At 32.8% G+C, this 26,196-nt stretch overlaps 1 protein-coding gene across 10 annotated transcripts in view; it reads left to right on the forward strand.

Moving 5' to 3' along the window:
- The window catches only part of DIAPH2 (diaphanous related formin 2), a 191,553-nt gene that overhangs the window by 77,748 nt on the left and 87,609 nt on the right, over positions 1-26,196 (forward strand). For all 10 annotated transcript variants that reach the window (XM_040572808.1, XM_040572804.1, XM_040572801.1 and 7 more), the window contains 3 exons: positions 1,886-2,125; positions 10,553-10,682; positions 17,883-18,007. In XM_040572808.1, coding sequence (XP_040428742.1) covers positions 1,886-2,125; positions 10,553-10,682; positions 17,883-18,007 — 495 coding nt within the window. The remainder of the gene's footprint in view (positions 1-1,885; positions 2,126-10,552; positions 10,683-17,882; positions 18,008-26,196) is intronic.

Below are 26,196 nucleotides of genomic sequence, written 5' to 3' on the forward strand. Positions count from 1 at the left end.
ATAATGTTTCAAGACTGAATGATGGTGGCTTATGGAGGCTTCAATAGATATTTCTAATAATGGGGATTAAAAAGCAAGTTATGCTGAAACACTTTTTTACTGAATCATTCCTTTTCCTCATCGAAAAATCTTGGTTCCGCAAAGGAGCTGTGGTAAAAGTCTGAGCAAAAGACATAAACAAAGATTTTTTTTATTTGCTTTGATGGCCAAGATCTGTGATTTGTCACATAACAAAGCTTTTCTTTCAGGGGGACAAAGTGCTTCAGGAACACCACTGATAGTGAATACATTGGGGGAGAAATCTTTCTGTATTCTTCTAATTAAAATTAAGAGTTAGATTTGGAAGGTAATCATTCTTGCATTTAAATGAAAATTTTTAAGTGGATTAAAAATTTTCAATACATATTATTTTCTTAAATTTAAACATATTTTTATGAATGGCTAAGTAGAAGGAAATATTACTGATTACTTGCGCAAAATACAAAAATAATTTCTAGAATAATAAAATTGGTATTGGGGGTTTAACTTAATGATATTGCTATCAGAGATAATTCTCAGTATCTGTGTCATGTACTGTTCTACAACTTTGTGATTTATGACCTTCCCATCAGGTCAGGAATGAATTAGTGCTGTACTACCTTTTACAAAATCCCTGAAACAGAAAATAGTGTCTTGGGGAGAAGTTTTAGAAAGTTTGTTTCAAAAGACGACAAGTTGAATAGTAGGCAGTGTGTTGCCTACACTTCATGATGTTATGTGATCAGAACTGAAAGAGTGAGTATTTTTTTCAAATCTATAGAAACTTGTCATAAATTTGAGCCAAAAACTCTTCATTCACCTCCTAAATCTGGATTTTTCATTGGGATGGACAAAGACGAGACTTTTTCTTGGATGGTATGAACTTTAAAAGCCTTCAGGTTAAATATATATATCATACTGTATCTATAATATAACTTTGAGTTTGTTTGGTAACCATCATTCCAAAATGCTGATAGGATTCATATTACTTATCACTCGATATCAGTATAGGTAATAACAGAAAACCGTTTGAGCTTCAGTTTAATTAAAACCTGCAAAAGTAATCACCAGATTAGATGTAGCACTAATGTAATTTGCTGATGTTATCAGCAAATATCATAAGTTATAGCTCCCATTAGTACAATGGCAATATTCCATGAACAGTGGCACTAATGTAATCTGGCTTCATATAAACATCTGACTAATGAAGCCTGACCTCCAGTGTCTCAAACTCACTTAGATATTCCCAAGGCCTTCCACAAGGGCCCCTAAGAATTCATCATCTTTTTCTCCCCTACTGCTCTCACAGTGATGAAGTGCAACTTGAGAACTGCATCAGCTCAGTAAGAGTCTAAAAATGAGAATTCTCTTGTTTAATCAGACTGTAACTGTTTATATTTCTGCTATCTTACAATCTCACAAGTGTCTGTGGTTTAGACCGTTTCTGAAGGAAGAAAAACTTGAGAAGCTTAGCTTCCAAGTCTAACTTCACTGGAGCTTTGACAAAATGGTTATCACATATGCCTTCAGGCTAATATTCAGTTCTTGTTAACTGGTGGAACTGGCTTACATACATGCTGTGAGGAACAATTTTAGTAGTGTACACTTATTGCTAGTGAGTTTGGAAATTAATGATTTGATAACACAAAGCACTCTTATTTTCAGTATGTGGTTTTACTGAATTATTTCAAGCAAAGTGTATGGTTTGGGGAAAAAATACCTCTGTGCAGGTACAGTTTCATGGAAAATACAAGATAGGCAATGAAAACATAGAAATTGTAGTCTTCCAACTCTGGCTGCACAATGTTGTTTTTTAATATAAACTTTTGTTCTTTTATGTTCTGATATAATTTTTCTTGTTTTGTAGATGAGTTCAGTGAAAATGTTGCGGTCACGTCTCAATGGGATCCTTTTCAGGCTTATGTTTGAAGAACACGTAAACAATATCAAACCTGACATTATGGCGGTTACAATAGCTTGTGAAGAGCTGAAGAAGAGTGAAAGCTTTAGCAGGCTTTTAGAGTTAGTGTTGTTCCTTGGAAACTACATGAACTCTGGTTCCAGAAATGCACAGTCTCTTGGTTTTAACATCAGTTTTCTTTGCAAGGTAAGATGAAACTATAAAACTGGTAAGTGCAGATTCATGAAGCTTACAACCACCAAGAGAAACTACCATAAGTTGGGGAAAAACAATCAATCAATGTAGTTTACTGCCCACATCTCTATTTTAAATAACAGATGCACAAACACAGAATAAAACTTTCTAGCATGGTACGTTGCTATAGCTGTCCTACTCAGTGCACTGGTGATTAAAGGCAGTCGTTAAACTATAAGTCTGTTCTGAGTCTTTCTGGAACATAGTAGTAGAACAGCCTTTCCAACCCCAATTTTTTCAACCATCACCTCTTCAATAGCATGCACGTAGACTTCGTGTTAAATAGTTCTGGCTACTTGTCTCTTGCTTCTGTCTTCCATCCTGCAAGCATTGCTTCCATCCATAAAGCAAGAAATAAGTATGTGGAATTAAAGATGGATGTTGTTATCCTATGTTAAACTTCACTTGTGGTGGCAAAATGAAATACAACATCGACTTAATTGGTAGCAGCACTTGTTTATTTAAATGATGAAATGTGATTAAGGCATTGATCTGAGCTTGACCATCTCAGTTTGTAAAGTACCTGTCTTTGAAATAAAGAGATGCAACATCTGTAAACAGATGTAAACATCTGTAAACTGCTTACTATAGTTAAATATAAAGATTTTGCCAACTTGAAGTAAAATAAAACCATGACCCGGAAAGTAGTTTCATTCATTAATGGCTTTTTTTAAGAGTGGCCAAGTTGAAGTTTATTTTATAAATCCAGTGCCGCTTTTTCTTGTCACTAACATATGAATCTAAAGGGAAATTAGTGAGTTAAGTGGAAATCTACTTTTTTAATTTAGAGGGAGAGAAAATGATGACTATGCATAAATGGTATTCTAGCATAGCACAGATTTGAGAAGGTATTCTTGCATTCCAGGTGACTTATGAATTGCTGTCAATGCAAATCCCACAGGTGTTGACACAGCTAATATAGATTGACTAATCCTGCAAATTGTTTTCTACTTGAACTGAGTAATTGCTGAAGCATAACTATCTGTGCTTACAGCTAAATTCCATTTAAAATAACTGAGATAAAAATTTATGACTACTTGCCTTGCCCTCAAAAAAAAAACAACCCACCTTTTTTCAAGGCGTGTTTCTGAAGGAAGTACTTTTTTTTTTTTTTTACCTGTGAGAGAAAATATTAAACATTCTCCATAACAAAATGCTTACTGTGCTGCTGCGTTTAGATGTTAATTATGTTTTGTTGTAAGGTGATGTCTAAAAATAAAATAATCACAAGGACAGTGATGTCTGTTGGAGTGAAAAAGGAGGTCTCACCAAAAAGTAGACATAAAATTGTATCATTAATACCTCTGTATAGTAATTACACCTTGTGAATTACCACTAATTAGTTGCAAAGTCAGGAAAAAGTAATTTAAGTTAGTGGATAAATTTCTCGAGACAGAGCGACATGGTTATTGGCTATTTGCTTCTGTTGTTTATTACTTAAGTTAAAAGATGCTTGCTGCTTCCATTTAGTGCTCTGGTTTTCATTGCTTTTATGCATTTGCCATTCTAATTTGAATTAGATCATTATAATAACATGCTTTTGCTATAGGTGTTTTTTCTCAAATTTTGTCTCTGTACCTTTGCTTTAGTGTCATACTTAAAGAACCACACTTCTGGACCATTGATATTTATTTTGTATACAAAAAAAAAGGTGTTTACACACTTAGTATTCTTGTTTATTTTTTTTAATTTCATTACTCCTATAGACAAAACTGATATTTGGGTAATGACTGTTTTTTGTACGTTATTTTTGATTGGTAATTGCATTTGGTTCCTTTGTTAAATAGCTTTCAAATTCTGCCCTCTCATTCTCCCCCCAAAGTAGCAAAGATGGCATTATTGGCTCTGTATTATTAACTAAGAGTATAGTCTCACAGACCTTTGTTAACTGTCTTGAATAATATAAAATATTAAACTATATCAGGTGGTGGTATCTTCTGTAAACACCAGATTTAATATATCTGTAGCCACTTATCAGCTTTATTACATGATTAAAACAGTCTTGGAATTGAAGACTTGGAAAATGATTGGCCTTCAATGGTGTAAATGAATGCTTCTGTATGTGTAAGGATGGTAGGGTGAGTGTAATGTCCTGTTCACAGAAATCTTACTGTGAATAGAAAAAATAGAAATACCTGACTTCTATTTTTTCGCTGAAGGCACTAAGAGAAAGAAGTGACATTTTACAGCAATAACAAGATAGCAGTCTGTTTGCCAGTGTCTTGTGGCTTATGTGTGTTTGCTTTGTGGTGTACCTATATGCCACTAAATTTTGAAGACTGTGTAAACACTGAAAGACAATTAATTAATTAATTAATTTATTTTTCTGGTGGCAATTTGATAAGGCAACGTTACTGCATAAAAAGGTCTGCCTTGAATAATTTTCAAGTGTATTTGTTTCTTCTCCCAGGCAATATGTTTGAGTTGTAAGCTTTTATGGAGGAATTTGAGAGCCATTAGTTTGCCTTTTGATAGAATATATGTTAAGCATAATAATGACTAACTTACTTTACTGTTTTGTGAGCTCTGTTTTTGTGTGTGGAACCCTCGTAAGTCATAGTATGTTATTACTTAGAAATCGCATTTCCATAATGTCAGGCACATTGTTAGACTAGATGTCAGGTATAATATGCCAAAGAAATTTCAACCGAGTTTTTTGTTTTGCTTGCCATGAAAGTGGCTTTTTTGTTGTTGTTATTTAAGTGACTTTAGAAACAGAAAAGTTTCTTACCTTTTCTCATATTGACTTTTGTTGAATCACACTATGGCATGAATATAAATTACAATTTGTGAAATGCTGTAGAGCATGCTTTAAGAACTTGTCTGCTGTTCTGCCTGTCAGTTGGCATATTTAATCATTTAGGAAAAAAATCAGAGGACACAATTTCTTTCTACTAACCACACGATCATCTATTCTCTTAAAACAAAAAACGACATTTTAAATTGTGAAGTTGCTGCCAGTTTTGGGAAGAGCTTTAACCTGAGACTGCACTTGTATGAAGTGCATTCATTCCCTGTCCCAGTATTTAAAATGTCTATGTCAGCTTCTTTTCAAATATACTGTGAAGGTGTTATTTTCATACTATATAAATATATAGTATATAATTTCTTACTATATAAAATAAAGAAAGCTTTCATAGTATGGCTTTTTTGCTATTAAGTTTGCAGCTTCTTGGAGCTTACTGTTTTTTATTAATCGAGGGAGGATTGATCTGTTAATTTGAAGTGATGCTTTGACTAGTCTTCTGTTGTCAGGGACAACTATACAAAGGAAAAGTCTGTATTAGGTGCATTTTGATTCTTTCAGTGGCTCATGAACGATGGGAAAACTTAGTGTTATGAACTGTTCATGAGGTTCAAAAACATACAGTGGGACACGAGGCAAAGTAAAAAGGGGAAAGTATGAATATCTTTTTTGGAATTACTAGCACGATTAAGCTTCTATTTTGTGTAGAACAACTATGTTTTGATGTCTGTCTATATCACAGGTGATGACAATTTTAAAGATGAGGATGCCTGTTTGTCTACTTTCAAAGATTACATACCTAGTGACTGTTTCTACAGGAGTTTTAAAAAACAATAAGACTGTTTAGCTTAGTGTTTTCAAATGTTGGTCACTTTGCTAATTTTTGGACTGATGGCTTTTTTTAAGCTCACTGTAGTCTATTTGATCGGATGAAGCATGATATAAGTTTAATAACACTATTATCCTCTGAATATTCTTGTTCTAGAAGGACTTCAGCTGTTATGTGAACATGATTTATTATAAATCAAGCTGAATGTGGCTTGTATGTTAGTTTTTAGCTATTCTTTGTATTTTATGTTTTGACAAGGGTTTAAGTCTCAGAAGAAATAACCAGAAAATGTAGTTGGTTCAGGGGAATCAGAACAGTGGATATTAATCAAGAATTTTTAAAGTCTTGATACTTGTAAGATTGTAAGATTGTTGTCATTAGACCAATAATTTAAACTGTCTTTAGGCTTTCTGCCTATGGAAACACAGTAAGAGAGCTTTTGATTTTTATTTTTTTTTGGTAGAGACAGAATTTCTGACTGTTGGCAAGTTAGAAGAAGTGTCTGTGTACACATTTCTTTATGTAAAATACATTTAGAAATCAGTTTGTTTTTATGAAGTATCCTAACCTGATAAATTCACTCTTCAATAGAACTTGATATCCATATTGATTTTGTTGTTTGAACAATCTTAAAATTAATTGTCTGTTAGTAGATCTGCAATCAAAAACAAGGCAGCTATTGATCTGAGAGAAATCTTTTGTTTTGTGAAATGCATGTCCTTAAAATACAGCTGGTCATCTGATATACGGAAATCTTATTGTGTAATAGCTTTTAATAAAGTTCAATAAGAGAAAACACTGATTCAAACTTATTTGGTTATAGTTAGAAAGCTAATGCTTTTGTGGTAATTGCAAATCCTTAAAAGCAAATTATGTTTCTGAATGTTACACTGCAGAGTATATTGGAAAAAGCAGTGATTTGTAAACAACCTTTGGCAGAATACAGAAAACTTAATTTTGTTTAAATAGGAGAGGCCAAGCAGTTACTCCTGGTGTATGTTTTAGAGCATTCTTGGTTGCCTAAGTGTCAAGTGCTCTGTGAAAACATGAATATGGCAGAAGTAGCAGAGTTATGGCAGGGAGGGTGCTGTAATAATTAACTGAAGTTGAGTATTTTTGAGTTGTTGCTTTTGATTATTGTGTGTAAATGATTGAACTGTAGTTGCAAAAAATGATAGTTACCATCTTTTCAAGGATGAGAAAACCCTTGTAGTTTTAGGCTAGATAGAAATTTAATTGAAAGAAAAAAGATTAGTTTTAAGCATATGTAGAGTACAACTTCTGTTATTTTGTGTTTGAGTTAATGGAAAGGCTAACAGCAAGCATTGTTGCTTTAAATAAAGCTTTTCTATTATTCCATCTGGAAAAATTGGGTATTTTATGTAATAAGTAATATTTCTGTGTTGTTCATAGTGTGAATAGTAGAAGATGAGCTGTTCATATAGTTTGAGTATCACTGACTAGTGTTTATTTATTGTCTACCGGTCTCTTCTCTGTTAAGGTAGGGATAGAGAGAGAGATTTCTTGGCATGAGAAGTTATTTTATGTAATCTCATTTAAATCAATAGAAAGCTCTTTCAGGAGTTGGACTTTGATGATCCTTGTGGGTCCCTTCCAACTCAGGGTATTCTATGATTTATAATAATCAATGTTGCTCTAGTGGTGATTCTATGAATATAGAAAGTTGCCTTACATCCACTGTCACTTTCATCTCCTGCACCTGAAAACTTAATCCAAAAATACCTGTTAAAGAAGAAAAACAAATTAAAACCTGAAACTGGTTATGGTGTGATTTACCATTTTAAATCGTTTATCAAAATATTGCAAGAAACAGGGCAATTTTATTATATTGATGTTATTTTTGAACTACGGACCTAGATACTCTATATTTAATTGATTTGAATGGCTATGCTTGCAAGTATTGTGTTCTGTGTATATTTATCTTTAATCCTTTCCCAGACAATGAATCCAATAGTACCCAAATTAATGCTTTGACATATAGCAGGAAGCTGCTCCATAAAACCTATATTGATCTACTGACTTCTTCAAATGTGTTATTTCCACGTTTTCTCTCAGATTAAGGCCGTGGAATCAAAATCTATATTTGAAGATTTTAACATCCGTGTTAGTATCTCATATAAAAATAAATGGATTGGAAAACCTTAAGTCAGTGACATACATTACTAATGTTTTACAAATGCCATATATGTGGGCGTTGCTCTATAAAAGCTCTTCTGTTCCAATGCATTAATACTACTAGAGAAGTAGTAGATAAATTGGGTTATTTTGCTTTAAAATAAAAAATAAATTCCCAAATGGTGAATTCTTCTAATATTAATGAGTTTTGTTTATTAAGTCTCAAGGAATCGTTATAACTTCTCTGGGAATGCTTTGGAAATGAAACAGTAAAAACAAAGGGGGTATAATGCAGAAGCATTTGAAAAGCAAGGTTTTTTAGGAGTCATGAACTTGTGTTCCAGTACATGTAGTTATTAGGCAGGATGCAAAATATTTTTATATATTTTTTTAATTATTTAATATAGCTAGGTTGATAGCAAGGAAGTTTTCTTGACAAAATTTTGAAGATATAACCCTAAAATCCACCATTTCCTTTAAAAACGGGAAATCTTGTGTGTTTTCAATAAAATCAAAAATGTGGACTTCTACCAGAGAGTCAAAAGAGGAAGGACCCATAAAGTTTTCACAGAGTGTACTTGTATTCAGGGTAAACAGAGAATGTCAAAGCATATTCAAACTTTTGTTAGCATTCCGGGTTCTATCTTGTTTGTAGATTTATTTTTAAATAATGTCTGCCAAACTACACTTGAGAAATGCCTATTTTCTTCTCTCATTATTAGTAGGCTTAGAATTTTATTTTAAAATATTGATGCAATTACTCAATATTAGGTATTGAAAGTCAAATATGAATTAATTTAGTTAAAATGCGTTCCTTGATTGGGCTAAAGTAGAGAATTTGACAAGATTGCTCAGGATCTGTATGACTGTTTATTAAATGTTTTAAACAGTTTAGCAGATGCTAATATTAGTTTGGATGTTAATGGTGGTGACAAAACATGTTTATTTTGTAATCTGTAGGTAAAATAATTTGGTTGTTTTCAGGGAACAAATATTTTATCCACTATGATATCATAAAGATCAAAGAATGAAAATCCCACAATTGCTGTTCACAGACAAATTGGAATGCAATTTCTTCTTACTATGCAGATGTTGGGACACTAAATCTATGTTTTTTTTTCAAGTTGGAAAAACCTTTATATATACGTAGCATATTAAAACCTTTTAACTACATACCGTTACTGAGCACTGTTTAATCTTTAACTGCTGATTTGTTATGAATTAAATTGCATTCTTAATTGCCTAAATACCTTATATTTTTAAAAGCCTGGTTTTGGACTGCACTCATTTATTCTTAAAGGGTAATCCATAAAGCTGAAAGGCCTGTATTAAATTGAACATCAATGGCAAGCCTGTCATGAGGATTATAGAATTATAACTTCTAGTGATTTACAGAATGAGAAAACAAATAGGAGATTTTATACACATTTATATATACTTCTTAAATAAATCCTTGATTTCATTTGTTCTGTATGTTGTAGCTTTTTTTGTACAAGAACTGTGGTTAATAAAATTCAATTTAAAGGTCCTCACAGATATACTTGTAATACCACTTCTCTGTGAAAAGTGGGGAACACTCATCTCAAACTCTTGCATACACCTACTGTATCTGTGAACTTCATAAATAAGGGGTACTCTCCACTAATTCTTCAGTCAACTCACACATTCATTCTTTACGTTTGCGTGAAAATAGATAAAACTGAATTTGGACTTAAATTCTTTTTGTCGTTTCGTTGTCTTTCGTTTGTCGTTAAGTTTGTGATGTTTCTTTGCATTTACATGCACATGCCACAAGTATATGTGTTTACTTGGAGTTTTGTCACTAGACCTGTATTTTAACAATGATTTCAGAACAATCTTTAAAATAATAAATTGATTCTAGCAGTTAATGCCCTTACGTTAATTGGGAGCAGAGGGTCATATTGCCTTCAGAACACTAGTTTATTTCAGACCAGTAGAAATTGCCTGTCCAATTGAGAGGAGAGTGAAAATATGAAATTGCCTTCAGTGTGTACAATTCTCACGCACCTTTTCCTGAATAAAACTGGACTTACTGAATTTATTTTACTGGTAGTCAGAATTACTTTTGCTTTACTATTGTCATTTGGTGTCCCAGTGTGTTGCATTTATATCATGTCTTTGAATAGAATTTGTCTGAAAATGCAAGCAAGCTGAAAGATTAAGATCAAGCAGTATTCTTTAGATTTTGCTTCAATAAAAATTGAGAATTTACTATATTAATTTTCTTTAACTTGCCTGGTGAAAGAGCTATGCAGCATTTCAGAGGCATTGCTTTAGAAATCTGGCAGTGGGGGCATTTGGAGAATGAACTAAACTCTATTAATCTCTGTTCACATCTTTGTTTGTTTGTTTGTTTGTTTTTATATAACAGGATTCTGAACTGCCTTTGCTAAAATCTCAAAACTTTATTGTACTGTCTTCAGGTTTAAGAAATGAGAACAAAAAATACAGTATGGGGTTCAATTCCCTCTGTAGTCCTAAAACAAAGAATTGCAGAAGTTTGTTTTTAAAATTTTTGCTTCATTTGCAGGCAACCTATTCAGTTAACTTTTTGCTAATGAGTTTAAATAAAATGAATTTGGCAGATGTAAAAAAAAAATGTTTTTTAAAAAGTGCTTTTTTTTCTTTCCTTCTATTCACTTTTTAGATTAGAGATACTAAATCAACAGATCAGAAAACAACCTTACTGCATTTTCTGGCAGAAATCTGTGAGGAGAATTACCGGGACATCTTAAAATTCCCAGATGAACTGCAGCATGTTGAGAGTGCAAGTAAAGGTAAGCAAGTAGATGAAACACCTAGAGGTAATAGGTCTTTGGAGATATTTCATGTCAAAACATTTCTCTTTAGATTGCAGGATTATGTAACATGTAAGCATTGATAATCCACATGGATTTTTTTCTTTTCTGATGTTTATTGATTTAAGAAAAAGTGAGGGGGAGAAATAGTAATAAAGTAACTTCTCTTCTTCTGAAGTAGGTTGTGGAAATAATACAACATAGCGAAGAGCTTACAAAATGATAGATAAAAAATTGTATAGGCAGTGTTGATTACTGTTAAGCCTTTCAAGTCTTACTGTTTGAGAGTAAGCACCCATGTGTGTATATGCATAATATGTTTCTCATTTTAATACCTGATTTTTTTTTTAAAAGAGAATAGCAAATACGCTTTCTAATGTGCTCAGATTGCATGTGAAAGGTACAATTCAATTTATACTGTACAGTCAATGATTAATACTGATTTTATTTTTGGTCAGTTTGCAGTATTGCCCAGTAGATGTGATAGAGAACTTGATTTATTGTTGGATAACTTTTATATATAATAAGCTGTGCTTTTTAGTGCACTTGTTGCTTAGCTATGGAAAGACTAAAATTATTTAAATCGTAAATAATATCTGCCATAAAGTATAAATGGTTATCATGTAGTGTAAGTTGTAATAAAGATTTATCCTAACAGAAATTTTCCCTGATCATATTTGCTTTAGTAGTAATTTAGTAGTAATTGAGTGAGGTTTATGATTATCTTTGAGATAAAAATGTTACATCAAAGCATAACATTTCTTATGTTAAAATTCTGTTTCAAATACCAACAGCAATTAAGCCACCAGTGCTATTCTTTGTCATAGACTTTTTTTTGGTCAACTTCATAAGTATCTTTTCATGCTTTTTTCTGCACATACACTAAAATTTGTATTGCTTAAAGTTGGAAAAGTCTTGCTGGTTCAAAGAAAGCTAACTTCCCTCCCCCAGTTTAGTTACTACATGAAATAGCAGACTTCAGAACAGTAACAGAAAAGTTTTAAATGTTAACGAGAGAAATTACTGTACAAGTGCAAAAAACCTGATAATCAGGATAAATGACAGTGTGATATAACTGTTTGACGTGGACTGCAGTAATTTTTCACTCCTACCTCAGTACATATAATTACTTCAGAATTACGATGATAAATCCATGTTAAATTAATGCTTAAAGTTGTCAGTTGTACTCCAAGAAAGATAGTTATTTCAGAATCCAGTTTTGTTTTGCTTCTTCACATCTAATGAAAGTATCACTAGGGCTACAGTAAACAGACTTTTTTATTTTTTTCTCCCCTATTCTGAGCATTCATTTGTCTCATGTTTTTCACCTCTTTGCTGATGGATACCTAATTGGCATGAATGCCTATTGACAAAATTCAGCTGTTCTGTTTGAATAGGGTTGAGGATGGTATTGTGGTTTTAAGGCAACATAGAAACTGAAGAAATGACTTGTACATTGTGATATTGAAGTAGTTTATAAATAAAGGTGTGTCCTTAATGTACAGCAGATGACCTACATCTGACTGCTATGTCTGAGCATTGCTATGAATGTTACATATGGAGACAGATAACTTTCTTAAACTGATCTTAAAATTGAATGGTTGATTTCAAGGTCTGTCTCTTCCACTTCCCCAGCTTACTTGCTAAGCGTCATTAGTTTGACCTGTGTGTTCACAAGAAACTATGATTAAGAGTTTTGCAGCTTGGAGTTTTTTTTATACAGTGATTCAAAACCTTTGATATTCTCTAAGTTGACTTGAGGAATTAAACCAAAAGAGTTAGTAGAATTTAGTTTTGCTAACTACAGCATCCAATAGGGAGAAAGCATTTAATGGGTGTGAAGTCCCTGTTAATCCTGATGTCTAAGATAGATGCAAAGCAGGTTTCACTGCACTTAGACATTTCATCCTGTAAGATAGGAGCTCATTAAGTTTCTTACAAACAGTGCGGGCTTCTTATCAGAAGCATAAATTACTGTTCATGTTTAATGACCAAAATTTCCCTTTCAGACTCTTTTTTTCTTTCTGTAACAAAGCAGATTTTTGGCAGAAAAAACTGACATGTAACTTGCCTCAACTGTTCCCGTGGTACTTCTTGATTATTGTTTGACTGTAATGTTCATCTCCTCTGTCACGTGTGGTCATTCCCTCTGTGTAGGAAGTTAATGTGCTGTGTGTGGTAGAGAAGATTTTCACTTCCTATTTATTATTTGTTGTTTTATAAACCAGTGGTTTTAGGGAATGAACAGTCAGGTTTAATTTTGATGTAGGAGGCTTCTTTTGTTTGAATAAATTGGCTGCAGATATGAGGGCATTCAGATCACTTAGCTATAAAACAGAAGGAAATCTATCAGCAAATATTATCTCTATGAATTTAAATAAAGAAATATAAGCAAAATCTACTTTTTAGACAGAAGGCAGCCACACAGTTTGAACTATACGTAAAGCTAAATTCATAGACTTAGTCAACTTCTTTTAACATCTCAGGGCAATATTCTTGGTCCCATGTAAATAAAACGAAGTCTTTCTTTGCTTTTATTTTCATGTAAGCATAAAGAATCAGTATCTGAACAAAAGATGTACGATTTTTAACAAATAGGAGATAAAGCATAAAACTGGATTTTAATATGTAAAGGTCAATGGGAATTAGATGAACTGCCCATGCATGTACCAAAATCTTCAATAATCTGATATTAGGTATAATAAAATATTTTTATCTTTTTAAACATGGAATATCAACCTAGTGTTTTTTGAAAACTAAAACTAAATTGGGAATAGTTTTATTCTGGAAAGTATATGCGAAGGTCAAACTGATTAACTATCAAGAGATTATTGGCAAAGCATTCTTTCTTACTTAAAGCAGAATATATGAAAAGAAAAAGCAATAAAATCACGTGGTTGTGACAAACTGGATGCAAGTAATATTCAGTTATGGTGTTTTCTCTTAAAATTGTATGATTTATGATTTTAATATATACTTAAAAAATTCACATCCCTTTCTGCAGTCAAAGAAAAACTTCAAAAATAAGAGAATACCTCACTAGAGTCAGGCAACACGTTTGGGATTTCTAGAAAAAGTTGTATTGTAAAAAGTATTTGAAAATCCTTGCAAAAGATATGTATACTGTAACTTGAAGCTCCTCTGACTGTTAAGCTTACCAGAAATGGTAGGAAAGAAATACATAACCCACGTAATGAAGAAGGTGAAAGTTAACCATATATTTTATAATAATAATAATAATTTGTTTTCAAATTTTTAAAGAACAATAGCTGTAAATCATAGTTCGTGGTTTAAATAGAGTGCCTATATTTAAAATGAAACATAGCCATATTTTTATCAGTTGATGATTCTGACTAGTTCCTCCTGAGTTTAACAATTCTTGACATACTTATGTTACCTGCTTGCTTTGTCTGCCGAAGTTGGGAACTACTAGGCTTTCTACCAGGATGTAGAGTCATAAGAAGTTTTGTAAGGTTTTTTGTTCTTTTTTGGTCCAACTCTAGTTTACTTAAGGTGGATCCATAGCGCAGTTCTCTGCATTTGGCCATTGTGTTCCATGTGCTTTCTTTGACTTTTTGGTCAAGGCAACGTGATACCTTACATATATATGTACACACACACATATATCAGAGAGTATCTTTTGGGGAGTTAGTTCTGCAGTTAAGTATGACTCTTGAGAACAGCTAAACTGCAGGCGAAGGGCAGAGCTTACTGGTGAATCCAGTATAGGTAGTAAGGTCTCTTTCAGAAATTGTGGTTTTTTGTTCCTTTTTTTTTTCCCATTACATAGCATAGAGGATTGTTTGTCTGAAATCAAGGTATACCGTATATTTTTTTAAGTATTGTTTAAAATAAAAAAACAGCCGCAGAGTATTCTATTTAAAAGGAAGTGAAAGAGATCTTGTGGGAGGTGAATTACGTGTGTGTAGTAGAGTAGAAAGTACTAATAACAGGAACAGTTTTCTCACTCATGTTGACATACAGGTTTTTTTTGGATTTACAAATGCGTTTCTGACAATTGAGGCATTTCTCTAGAAAGGACATTAGCAATCATAAGCACTGGAATGCAAATATATATACTTTACATTATGTATTATTGCAAATACTGGAAGTAAATACTATTTTTTAAGTCTCAATGAAACACCTGTACAGACTTTCATGTCAAATTCAGAGGGGGAAAATATTTTAAAACATTGTGTGATTGTTGTTTTAAAGTATAGCAATTTAAAACATACTCATAAGTAGTAGTCATTTTTCTGTCAAATGGAGGTTCTATAGTTCATTGCAGTAGAAGGAACTGTTTTAGCAAAGAAATCTGTGGTGTTTTCTACCTTGCACAGCTTAAGTTGCTGAAACAGATTTTGCCTGATCTCACATGTTAGTGGATATGAAACAGACAGTGCCTTATGGCATTATAAATATAATGCCTGCATATGTGACTGTTCTTTCCGTAATAGAATCTGAAAGCTGGCATTTTGCTTCACAATCAAAAGTCAGTCTTACACTGTATAGTGACTTCTGTCATTCTTTTCATTCACATAAAATGCAATAATAAAACGTCAGAAAATCTCTCAATGTATTTTTCTGAATGTAGGTGCATCAAATACTGGAGAATTGTTTTCCTCCAGAAAACTGTATTTGCAAATGTCATATCATATGCATATGTATTTGCACTCCCGTATTTGCATATATCATCATCGTATTGATGGTAGCTTATCCATCATCTCATTAAAAGCTTTTTGACAGAAGTGTTCTCTTTCACTGACAAGATTTCAGTGAAGAAGACAGAGAAGTAAAGCTTCGCAGATTTTGTGTTGTAGTTCCAAGCTGCAATTTCCGAAAGACATCCTGTTGGGAGACTCAGTAGGATTCAGGATTGGCCTGCAAAAATGTTTAAAAAGTTTTCCCTGTTTTTTAGGGGCTTTAGAATTTATTTGGCAGTTATCTTCTAATGTGTAGTAGGTGTTATGCAAAGTCATGGTAGTTTGGAATTTGAAGCTACATTTTCAAGCTATGATTTGAATTCCACCTTAAACAAAGCTTTCTAGTATGGCATATGTTTTAAGGATTCACTTCTCTCACTGAAGTGCAATTATCAGGGGCAAAAATAGGGAACAGTGCAGATGACTCTCATAGGCTGTTACTTATTAAAGAAATTAGAGCATTAAAGAATTTCTGAATATAGTTAAACCAATTGAGGTTTGAAGACCATTTTAAGTGGCTTCTCAAAGAAAGAAATCCATTCAGAATTCCTTATTACCAACCTTTAGTGAGAAGTTGGTACTGTTTTGTAGCTTTCGCAATGCTACTTATTTTTATTCTCATCTGTTCTTGAATTTGCACTCTTCTTGATATGAGGAAGGTTGTTATGCCTCTGGAGGCATGGCTTGCACTTCAGCAAATTGGGAAGACCAAACACTTGTTAAAAGTTGAGAGCCTGAAAAGGAGGTCTGTTAGATCAAATTGTTACATGCCTTGTCTAGTGCATTTTTAATAACTCAGTGATTGAACAGCTTTCCCTGATCGTGTTACCAACACTTTACTCTTCCTCTTACTTTGCATTCCTTTCTGCCTGCGATTTCTGCACATACACCATGGTGGTATATCATGTGCCATAGCTGTTTCACAGTGAATTATTTGTATACAACATGTGTATATATAAATTTTAGGCTATACAAACAAGCCAAGCAAAGTTGGACTATAGACTAATAGTGACAGTGCAAAATGCAAGCTATTGACGCAAACGCAGCAGAATTTACTGTGAATAATCAACACTTCAAAAATCGGTTGAAATTAATAGAACATAAAGGTTCAGTCATTTGCCTTGGCCTGACTTGCGTTTTAACTTTACTTTATACCTTTTCCAGGAAGTGTATGCTCATCTAATAGATACTGATTTTTTTCAACATAGACACAGCTTTTGAGAACTTGAAAGATGTTTTAAATTAAATTACTTTCAAAGTAAGGTTAATTTGTGGAATGCTCTGGAGGAGATCCATATTGCCAGGAGAATGCTGCTGGACACACTGCTATTTTCAGTGATCACCTCTGGCTATGTTTGTGAAATAGGGACATCTGTTTTCTAAAGGAATTTTATTTGTAATACTGGAAGTCCCTTGATGTTCAACTGATAAAGATTTATATTCTGCTACGTACTGTTGGCAGTTTACTTGTAGGTGAAAATATACGAAAAGTATGGTATTGACAAGGTATTTCAGAGAAATTAGGAAGCTGGCACACAGGATTTGTGCAGGTCACAAAATAAGCGTAAATTGTCAGGATTCATCCAGAAGAATCACCACGAACAAACAGCAAAAAAGGTGTTCTTACTTAAAATTGCAGTTCATCTTGGCTTGCAAATTGAGAGGATAATAGAATCCATACACAATTGCTTTAACAGTTGAGTCATATTTTAATCAAAGTCTGAAGTGATAAAGTATTATATATCACAGATGCATACATTTATATATTACACATATGTCTGTGTGTAATATACACATGTATGCTTGTGAGACAGTATATATCTCGAAACGTGCCTGGATATTAAGTGTGTGCCATATGTATGTCTCTATTCTCTATTTACTTTGTGGTGCTGTACTATGAGTCCTTTACTTCTTTTTAATTGTCAGTGACCTGTATTATTCAAACCTATCTTTGATGTTAACAGAGGGTTTCACAGACATTGGTTTATAGAAATCAGTTTAATTTCAATAAAAGAAAAATATTTGATCTTTTTTCTATGTCTGTTCTTAAATCACTTCTGTAACTAAGTACATGCGTTAATAAGATGATTCATTTAAGCAAGTACATGCATTAATAAGGTGAAGTCTCTTTGAACCTTAGTTACTTTCTAATCTTTGAATTACATATAAAAGAATGAAATATTAGATTTTTTACCAATAAATTTAAATAGAAATTGAATCATTTGAACTAATGGTAGAATTAAGTGGTGACATTTCCATATTAAGTGTGGTGATTTGGTGTATTACATTAGATATTTTCGCTTATTTTTATGAAGATTTGAATTTTTTTTATGAACAGTAATTCAGAAAAATGTGTCTACCTAATGGAATAATTCTCCTTGAGACTATTCATACTGTTGTTGTTTTCTCCCTTTCTGATACCCTTTCTTTTTAACCATATTCTGGAAGCTTTTTACTTATTGACTCTTTTTCTTAGTTTCAGCCCAGACTCTGAAGAGCAACCTTGATTCAATGAACCATCAAATCCAGCGCTTAGAGAATGACATTGAGAATTTCCCTAAAACACAAGATGAACATGATAAGTTTGTAGAAAAGATGAGCATATCCTTTTTGCATGTTTATACTGCTGATATCAATGTTATCTTTGTCTGGTTAAGTATTTCACAACACTTAAAAATAAGTTTTAAATCTCTTCTTCCGTGCTTTTATTCTAGCGGAGAGAAAAGTATATCAGAATATGCTGAATGTAAGAAAACAAAAAAGCCATTTACTAAGCTGAATCTTGTGTTTTATTCGTAATTGGTGTATAATTTGAAGTATTCCAAAGGAGAAAAGCAGATAGCTTTCTTAAAGGAATTAAAGTGTCTTGTCATGAAGATAGTTTTATGTTTTTGTTCTAAAGAACAGTATTTAATGGTAATTGTTGAGTCATTTCTATCTCATCAACTACCTGCTGTAGAGTTAAGATTAGTTCTTATTTTAGCTTCAGATAGGTTGATATTTGAAGGGGAGAGTATCAGGTGTTTTTTTGTTTTTTTTTTTTTTTTTGTCAGATCAGTTTAGAGTAAAACTTTTTACGTATTTTGTACTTGAGAGATTTGTGCTTTTATTTCAGAATAAATAGAGAATAGAGACTGTATGTTCTTTAGTACGAGGAAAAACTGCGGGAGAATACCAAAGCATGTTTGTTTAGATTGTTTTCTCTCCAAAATTTTCACATATTAATCTTTACTTTTGTGCAAGAATATAAGGTAATAAGTATATTGTCAGTGCAAGAAGCCCACAAAATTTTCTGAGACCAGGCAGAAGTTCATGTTTCTTTAAAAATAAAATAAAATGCGTAAAGCACATTTGTGTGGAAGCATTTAGAGTATGGTACATGATAAAGACAGGCGTTTTGTGCATTTATAGAAGCTTGGATAATTCATGTGGTATCTTAATGCAACGATAATGCAATGAGACAGAAGTAATAATTTTGTGGGGGTTTTTTGTTTAAAAAAATGGAGATGGATGTCTAGAGCTGCTGTTACTTGCTCATCACACTTAGTAGGTGGATATAATGAAGGATTCACCCAACTATTATGTATTTGAATCTGAGTTTTAGCAGGATTAATCATCTGAATGGATTCTGTGACAGAAATTCACAAGAATATGTTTAATGTCTTCTCTGTATGCATTTATTGTAAGTTTCTGTCAAGACCGGAAAACTAACTTAAAGGAGACAACTCATAAGAAGAAAATTTTTGTTCTCTTCTACCTTGTTCTACCTTGTCTTTTTTGCAAGGTTAGGAGACTTGTTAGTAATCACATTTATCAGGTTTGCTGATTTTTTTAGTAGAAAACAAAAATATTTTCCTGAGATGCATTCACACAGGGAAACCTTCACTTGTAATAGCCCTTTGTTTTGACATTGTGTGTAGGCTGAATACAGTCAAGTAAACCAGTTTTGTTTGGACATGAAACCAACATATTGAAATGCACCTTTTGCAACCACGTCATTCTGAATTTTACAGTTCTGTATTGCAAGTTGTATACATACTTTCAGTTGTGTTGAGCCAGTGCTTTGTCATTTGTTATTTTTCTGGTTGTATATTTACTATACTTAGAGAAGATTATTTACATCATTCAAGTAACTTGGTGAGGAAAAGAGCCACATAGGTACCTTCTTTTGTATCTGCTGCTCATCTCCTAAATTTATTGAAGCACGAAGATTGCCTTGGAGTGTGACTGAGATTAAAACATATATATACGTATATATGTATATAAACAGCTTTTTGTATTAGCGATAATATAAGGATCCTTTAAAAAAATAAAAAATTATTGCAAGTCTATTAAGAAGGCAGACTTGTTCTGGTGCACATATGTTAATGTCACAGCTAGATTACCAGTTCCTGGTAATGAAAGTAGGCACCCTGAACTGTAGATGTCTGACAGCTTTCATCATACCAGTGAATTTGGTGGCTTGACAAAACAGATAAGACTAAGAAATGAACTGATTCTGCCTAAAGAATGTTATGTCAGATGATCAGATTTGTTGAATATTTTAAAATTTTCTACACTCCTATATTTTTTAGAATGGACGATAAATTTGGAAGGAATTTAAGAGGAATTATTTAAGAGGAAAAATATCTCATTTTAATCATCAATCTGTTTCTTTTGTTTCTGTCAGCTTGTTGAAGAACTGTTGTTGATAGCACATACTGAGATTAGGAAGTTGAGGAATTTCAAGCTGAACATCTCTAACTGCTTGAGTGTTTCAGAAAAATTGGTACATGTTGGAACATAAATCATCTCTCAGTAGGGTTTTGGCACACAGGATTAAAGGCATAGTTTCTCTTTTCTTTACCTGCCACTAAACAAAGCAGTGTACAAGTAATTGTGAACGAGACTTCCTTCAGAAAGCATGAAAGGAGTGTTGTTTGGTATCCTACTAAATTAGGACATTAATTACAATAAAAAATACCACTTGTAATATTTATAATAATAAAAGTAATTAATAATATAGTTTGTAGTGTAGAAGGAAATGGTATAAAACAAGTTTGGTTTCTTATAACTTAAAAACAATGCAAGTTTTTTGTATTCTGAGTGACAAAAAAATGAGTATGAATTTTGCTTACTTTTGAGTTCGATTTTATTTCCTTGACCCATTTTTAAGCAGGCTAATTTGTGACTTTTCTTAGTGTTTTATTTGGTGTGTACAGTTACTCATTTCGGTGCACACTACTTGATGTAGTTATTGACAAAGTATTGACAGGGACCTAAACCTAGAGCTACGTTAGGTATTAAATACAAAGACAGGAAGAGTAATATTTTACTATTCCACAGTCTGTGTACAAAAATAGTAGATGAGTAAGTATGCCCCACTGACTAAAAAACTTAAATATAACTCTTAAGAGCTTTAGTTCAATGTAGTTATGACTACGGTCTGCTAACTGGGTACACATTTCAGACACACATTTTGACACATTTTTATTACATGTAAACTGAGGCAAAATGAGTTATCTGAACAGTTTATATCTAAAACTGGAGGCAACTAAATGAAATCATTTGATTTCACAAGCACATTTGGTTTTCCATTAGACTTGCTTTAGGACTATGCAGATATTGGTTCTGGTGAATTGGTTCTGTAGTTATGTCAGTGTGACTTCCTGCCTAAGGGTGTACGATTTTTTTCCTATTTGATTGTTCATAAGGTTCAGTGAATATAATAAGAATTGCAGATGATGCAGCTGTAGTTTGATTTCTATCTTTTTTAACCAATTAATTTTATTGTGATAATATGATTTGATTTCAACTATGATAGAGCGGTCTTGACAAGTAATGCCACTGTCAACCTCATACTTGGATTTTTCTGTCTAAAAGCATGTCTTTTATGAGAGTATAAAATCTTTACTTGAAAAATTCAGATAGTATAATTTCTTCTACATTCCTAATAGATTGTATCAATGATTTTCTTTAAAAATACATAGATTGATGCTGGTTTGACTTCTCGTGGTTTCAGTTTCTAGCCATCTTAAGTGTTTTAAGACTTAGTGGCTATTACATATCCCTTTCTCAGTGCAAGAATTTTGGTAGTATGGTCAGGTTGCTTAAATTTATCTGTGATAACCAAGTAGGCTCATTTCTTTAGTGTTCTTGGTATTTTTTAATGTGCTTTTGTAATGCAGTTTCCAACTAAGTACAGTGTTTCAGTTTTTTTGTAGCTTTACAGGCATGAGTTAAAGATTTAATATTATTTGTCTTTGTTCTACATCAGAAGCTGTTTCTGTCACCACCATCACAGTGGAACTTTGTATTCAGTTAGAATCATTGAGGTTGGAAAACACCTCTAAGATCATCTAGTCCAACCATCAAACCATTAGGAAACAATGCAAACTTGCTTCCATGACCACTACTTGCTGGGACACAGGTCTGCATCCTATAAGTGTAGTTACATGTTGTTTATAAGGAACACTGAGCTTCTAGGAGGTAACTGCACAGAAATATTTCTGTGGGATTCTGAAGTGATACTATAGGCACTATCATGCTGTCATGCTAGGATTTTAGTTTACCTGCCTTATATTGGGATTTTCTTCAGGCACTAAGTTGCCCAAGTTTTAAGGAATGCTCACAGCACTGTCTGAAGTTACTGGGATCCTGAAGCTGACTTGTATGGTTGGCCACCAATAGCAGTTGATTTCAGAACCTAATGAGAATTACAGCTGTTCTATAACAGAAAGTAAAATGTAATACGGTTACAGAAAAAGAAAAGACATTTAAAATATTCTGCCTGTGAATTATATGGTATATTAAGTAACTTTTTCATGATCTGATCCAGGACTAGAATAGTATTTTACTTGAAGATCATATGTATGTGAGAGGTTTCTTTATAATTAGCCCAGCTTCATGCAGCACTGGGGAGTTTGTTTCAACAGTTTAGAAGTAATTATAGACTATGGCAAATTTGGCTTTCACTCCTTGATTTGTTTCAGTGTTTGTGCCTATAATTAAAGATTTTAAATGGAAAACTCAGAATTTTGTACTTACTAGTAGTAGGTATATGGATTGTTTTCTTTTTAGTGATGTTAAAGCATGAGTGTTTGTCTTGCTAGGGAAACTAGCTTTTTGCTATAGCTGCTTGTATTTAAAGAATCAGAGGTCTTGCTTTTGGACCATTATATAATTTGTAAAGAATCGCACTTTTTTTTTAACATAATGTATCTCAGATGTATTAATGATGACTAAGTGACATACTTATAATTAATTTTTAAGCTGTGTTTTTCTTCTATATCATTTACCTTAGTAAAAAATATTAACATGCATAATCTTGTTAAAATCTTTTAATGGCATTAACACTCTTATCTCTTAGCACTTGGGATATCCTCCTAGCTTGTTATGGAAAAAATAATTCACTTAGTGTTTTGAGATGTCATTTTTTGGGGAAGCCTGTTTTGTTTATGAGACAATTTGAAGTGCACTGGCTCCTTCTTTACTTCATGAGTATGTATATTAATATTAGAATTTTCTCATACCTAGGGGTGCCTCAAAAGTAACACCAAAGGGTGAAATTTCTATGAAGTCTTGTATGTGCCCCTACATTTGAAATATCTGTTGCCTGAATGCACTTGTCATTACTCTGGGAACTGGAAAAGAAAAGTCATTCAAAGATTTTTGAATTATAGGTCATGTACAGTTACTGAGATCATCTTCTGAATGTACTTTTTCTTGAAATATTTATAAAGGTTTTTTGTTCTTATATGCAAAAGTAGTATTTGAAAATAATTTCATCAGCAAGTGTAGTTTTTGATTAAAAGAGGCATTTCAGAAAAATCTTGGTTATGTAACTAGACAAAATACTTTTCCTAGGTAGTGTCTAGGGACAGAAGGTTTACCTTGCTGAAGTTACAACAGGAAGGTGTTTTTTTTCCAGACAACAGGAAGATTTTTTTTCCAAACTTCTCAACCTATTTCTTGTCCTTCCTCTTTCTCTCTTTTACACACCACCCCAGCAAGTAAAAATGAAATGTGATGGAAAATCTTTATTTTATTGTTGTTGGAAAGTTCTAAAGTATTAAGTTATGTGGTAAATAAAGGAACAGAAAGACCGGGCTTCTGGATGTAGCCTTTTTGTTGTTGATGTTGCATTGTAAGAACGTAATCAGGTGTTTTGGTACTCATAGTGCTAAGAATTCATTTAAAGTTAAGCCTGCAGCTTGCAGTCAAAAATGAACTTCTAGGTATAACCAACAGAAAGCACGTCTTAAGACTTGCTAGCCTCAGTCCTCTAAAGTCTTAAGTAAGAGGACTTAAGAGTGCATGCAGTGAAGGGGAATGAGACCTGAGTGATTTATTCTAGCTTAAAAGATAAAAAATATCAGATGTTCTCTGCAGGACTCCAAGGAAAAATTAATACTTTTAAAAATGCTTAGTCAAGCAGTTTGTTAGACTTTATTTCAAATATAGAGAAAACAGAACTAATAACAATAAATGCATATTACTGCTATTTTCTGTAATTGAGGAAAGGCTCATAACAGCGGAACTTTAAAAATCTTTTTCTTTCTTTCAGTGGGGAGAAATAGATTACTATAAGCTTCACTCAACTTTTTCAAAGCTTGATTTACTTGATTCATAAGAGGATCAGTTGAGACCATCTGGTCTACTTTATGTTATCACCTGTGAAACAATTATGAACGTGTAGAAATTTTTGGAGCTTGTTTAGTATCAACAAATTATAATAAGCATAAATTAGTATTGCTGATACTGCAGCCTTTAATGAGAATTCTCCTATTTGGTATTACTTTAATTTAACAGCTACATAAATAATATATTAATAAATATTAATTGTGAGCTAAATTATTTCTGCAAAATGTGATTGAGATTCCTGTTAGAAACATACAAGATTCCCCTCTATTTTTTTTATTTAAATAGTAAGCAGATGAGTAAAAAGGCTTTGCACAGCCTACTAAAGGTACAATATAGAAAAGAAATCTTGCATTTCCTGCTGAATCTTTGGTTTATGGAATTTTCTGTTTTAACTGTACCTTATATTACTTTCTTACTCATGCTTTACGAGTTTAAAGCTCAAGGAAAGAGGGCAGATAAGACCTTCTAGGAATTCCTAGTAAGCAGAGACTTTCCGGCTGTCTAGTTAATGTTATAAGTATGTGCAGTGCATTACAAGTATAGTGATGAACAACTTATTTTCTTCAGTTGAAAGTTCTCTGTTTCCTTTTCACTTTCTCTTCTTCTGAAAAGAGTACAGCCAAAAAATACTCCAGTAGAAGTAAAATATAATCATGCTGTATGTTGGCTCTTTCTGCGCAGATTTTCTATTTAGCTTCTCATTCTTTCAAGTTCATTAGGGCTGAGGACATCTGATGAAGTAGGAATGTGAACTGAATTAATTTTCAAGCTATGATTCTGTTGGGCTTCCAGTTTAATCAGTTTCATTTTGTTGTTCTGCTCTAGTCAGCTGAGTAATATAACAGAATAGGAGGTGAGAAAGCAATCAGCTGGAGAAAAAATAGGAAGAGCATGTAGTAAGTGAAGAATGGAAAGTAGCATGAAGATGGAAAGATTAAGATTGATAATCTAGGTTTTAGGGTAAAGGGCATGGTGTCAGAATGAAAGAGTTTAGAAACACTTATGACAGAATGAAGTTCAACTCAACAGAGATGACAACTTCCATTGTGCCTATATCCTGAAAGTTGCTGCTTTGTAAGCCATCCTTAGTACGTGTTTAGTACTTCTTAAGTGGAGTAGTCTTTAAATAAAAGGCTTTAAGCAGTAAATATTAGTCCCACTATATCGTTTTTTTTTGCTTTATAATTAATTTTACATATCAATTGTGATTCCTTTTTTAGTTTGTGTCTTCAGAATTGAGTGTACAGGCTAATATGTAGGCCTGCTTTAGACTGTAGGCAACTTCTGTTTTGATGTTGTAGTTCTCTGGATTTCAATCAGTTTTGCAGCGCATTCCCAGGTATATAAATTGTTCATGTTCAAATTTTGACATACATTTTATATTTAAGTAACAGGTACTTTATATTCAAGTAACTTTATATTGAAGTAACCAAGGTCTATAGTGGAGCGGTAAACTTGGATTTGCTGTTAATGAGATATTAAAATGTTCCTAAGAGCTTCTACCTTCTACTACATATTCTGTAGGCTTTTTTATTCAAATTCGCATAATTGGTTAACATGATGTGCAAAGGAAGAATCTCATGCCGTTGGTATATGTTTAAATTTACATACAGAATGCTTTATTCTAAGTTTGTGGAACTGTGAGAACGTTAAATTTGTCACTTGTAGATAAATGTTTTTAAGATTTAAATGAGTTGCTTGGCTGTTTGACTTAGATCCACTGTATGTGTATGCCCCAAATTTGTATTAATATTGTGTTGCACTAAATGCACAAAAAGAATCAATGGAATGCACTTTTTAAAAAGAAAATCAACAGTATATCATTTTATAAGAGGTTACATTTAAGAACCTCTTCTGTCTGAACACTCTCATCATATTTAAATGAGTATGCTAAAGCAACCAAGACAAACTTGATTAAACTGATCGTGCTTGTAATTCTTAGAAGTACATCCAAAGGTCTGCTGTATTTGATCAGCATAGGCAGAATATCCCACTTCTGAAAGCACTGTGATAGAAGGTGGGAAGAATTAGTATATACATATAATCTGCTTTTCTATTCCCAACTCGCAGCTCTCTTAGAAAATTCAGGGCATCAATGAACAGTCTTTTCTTTTTTATTTTTGCACTGCTAATTGTTCAAGCTCATAGCATCTCAGCATTCTGAATCC

Source organism: Cygnus olor, chromosome 13 (assembly GCF_009769625.2).
Source record: "Cygnus olor isolate bCygOlo1 chromosome 13, bCygOlo1.pri.v2, whole genome shotgun sequence".
In the NCBI taxonomy this organism is placed as follows: domain Eukaryota; kingdom Metazoa; phylum Chordata; class Aves; order Anseriformes; family Anatidae; genus Cygnus; species Cygnus olor.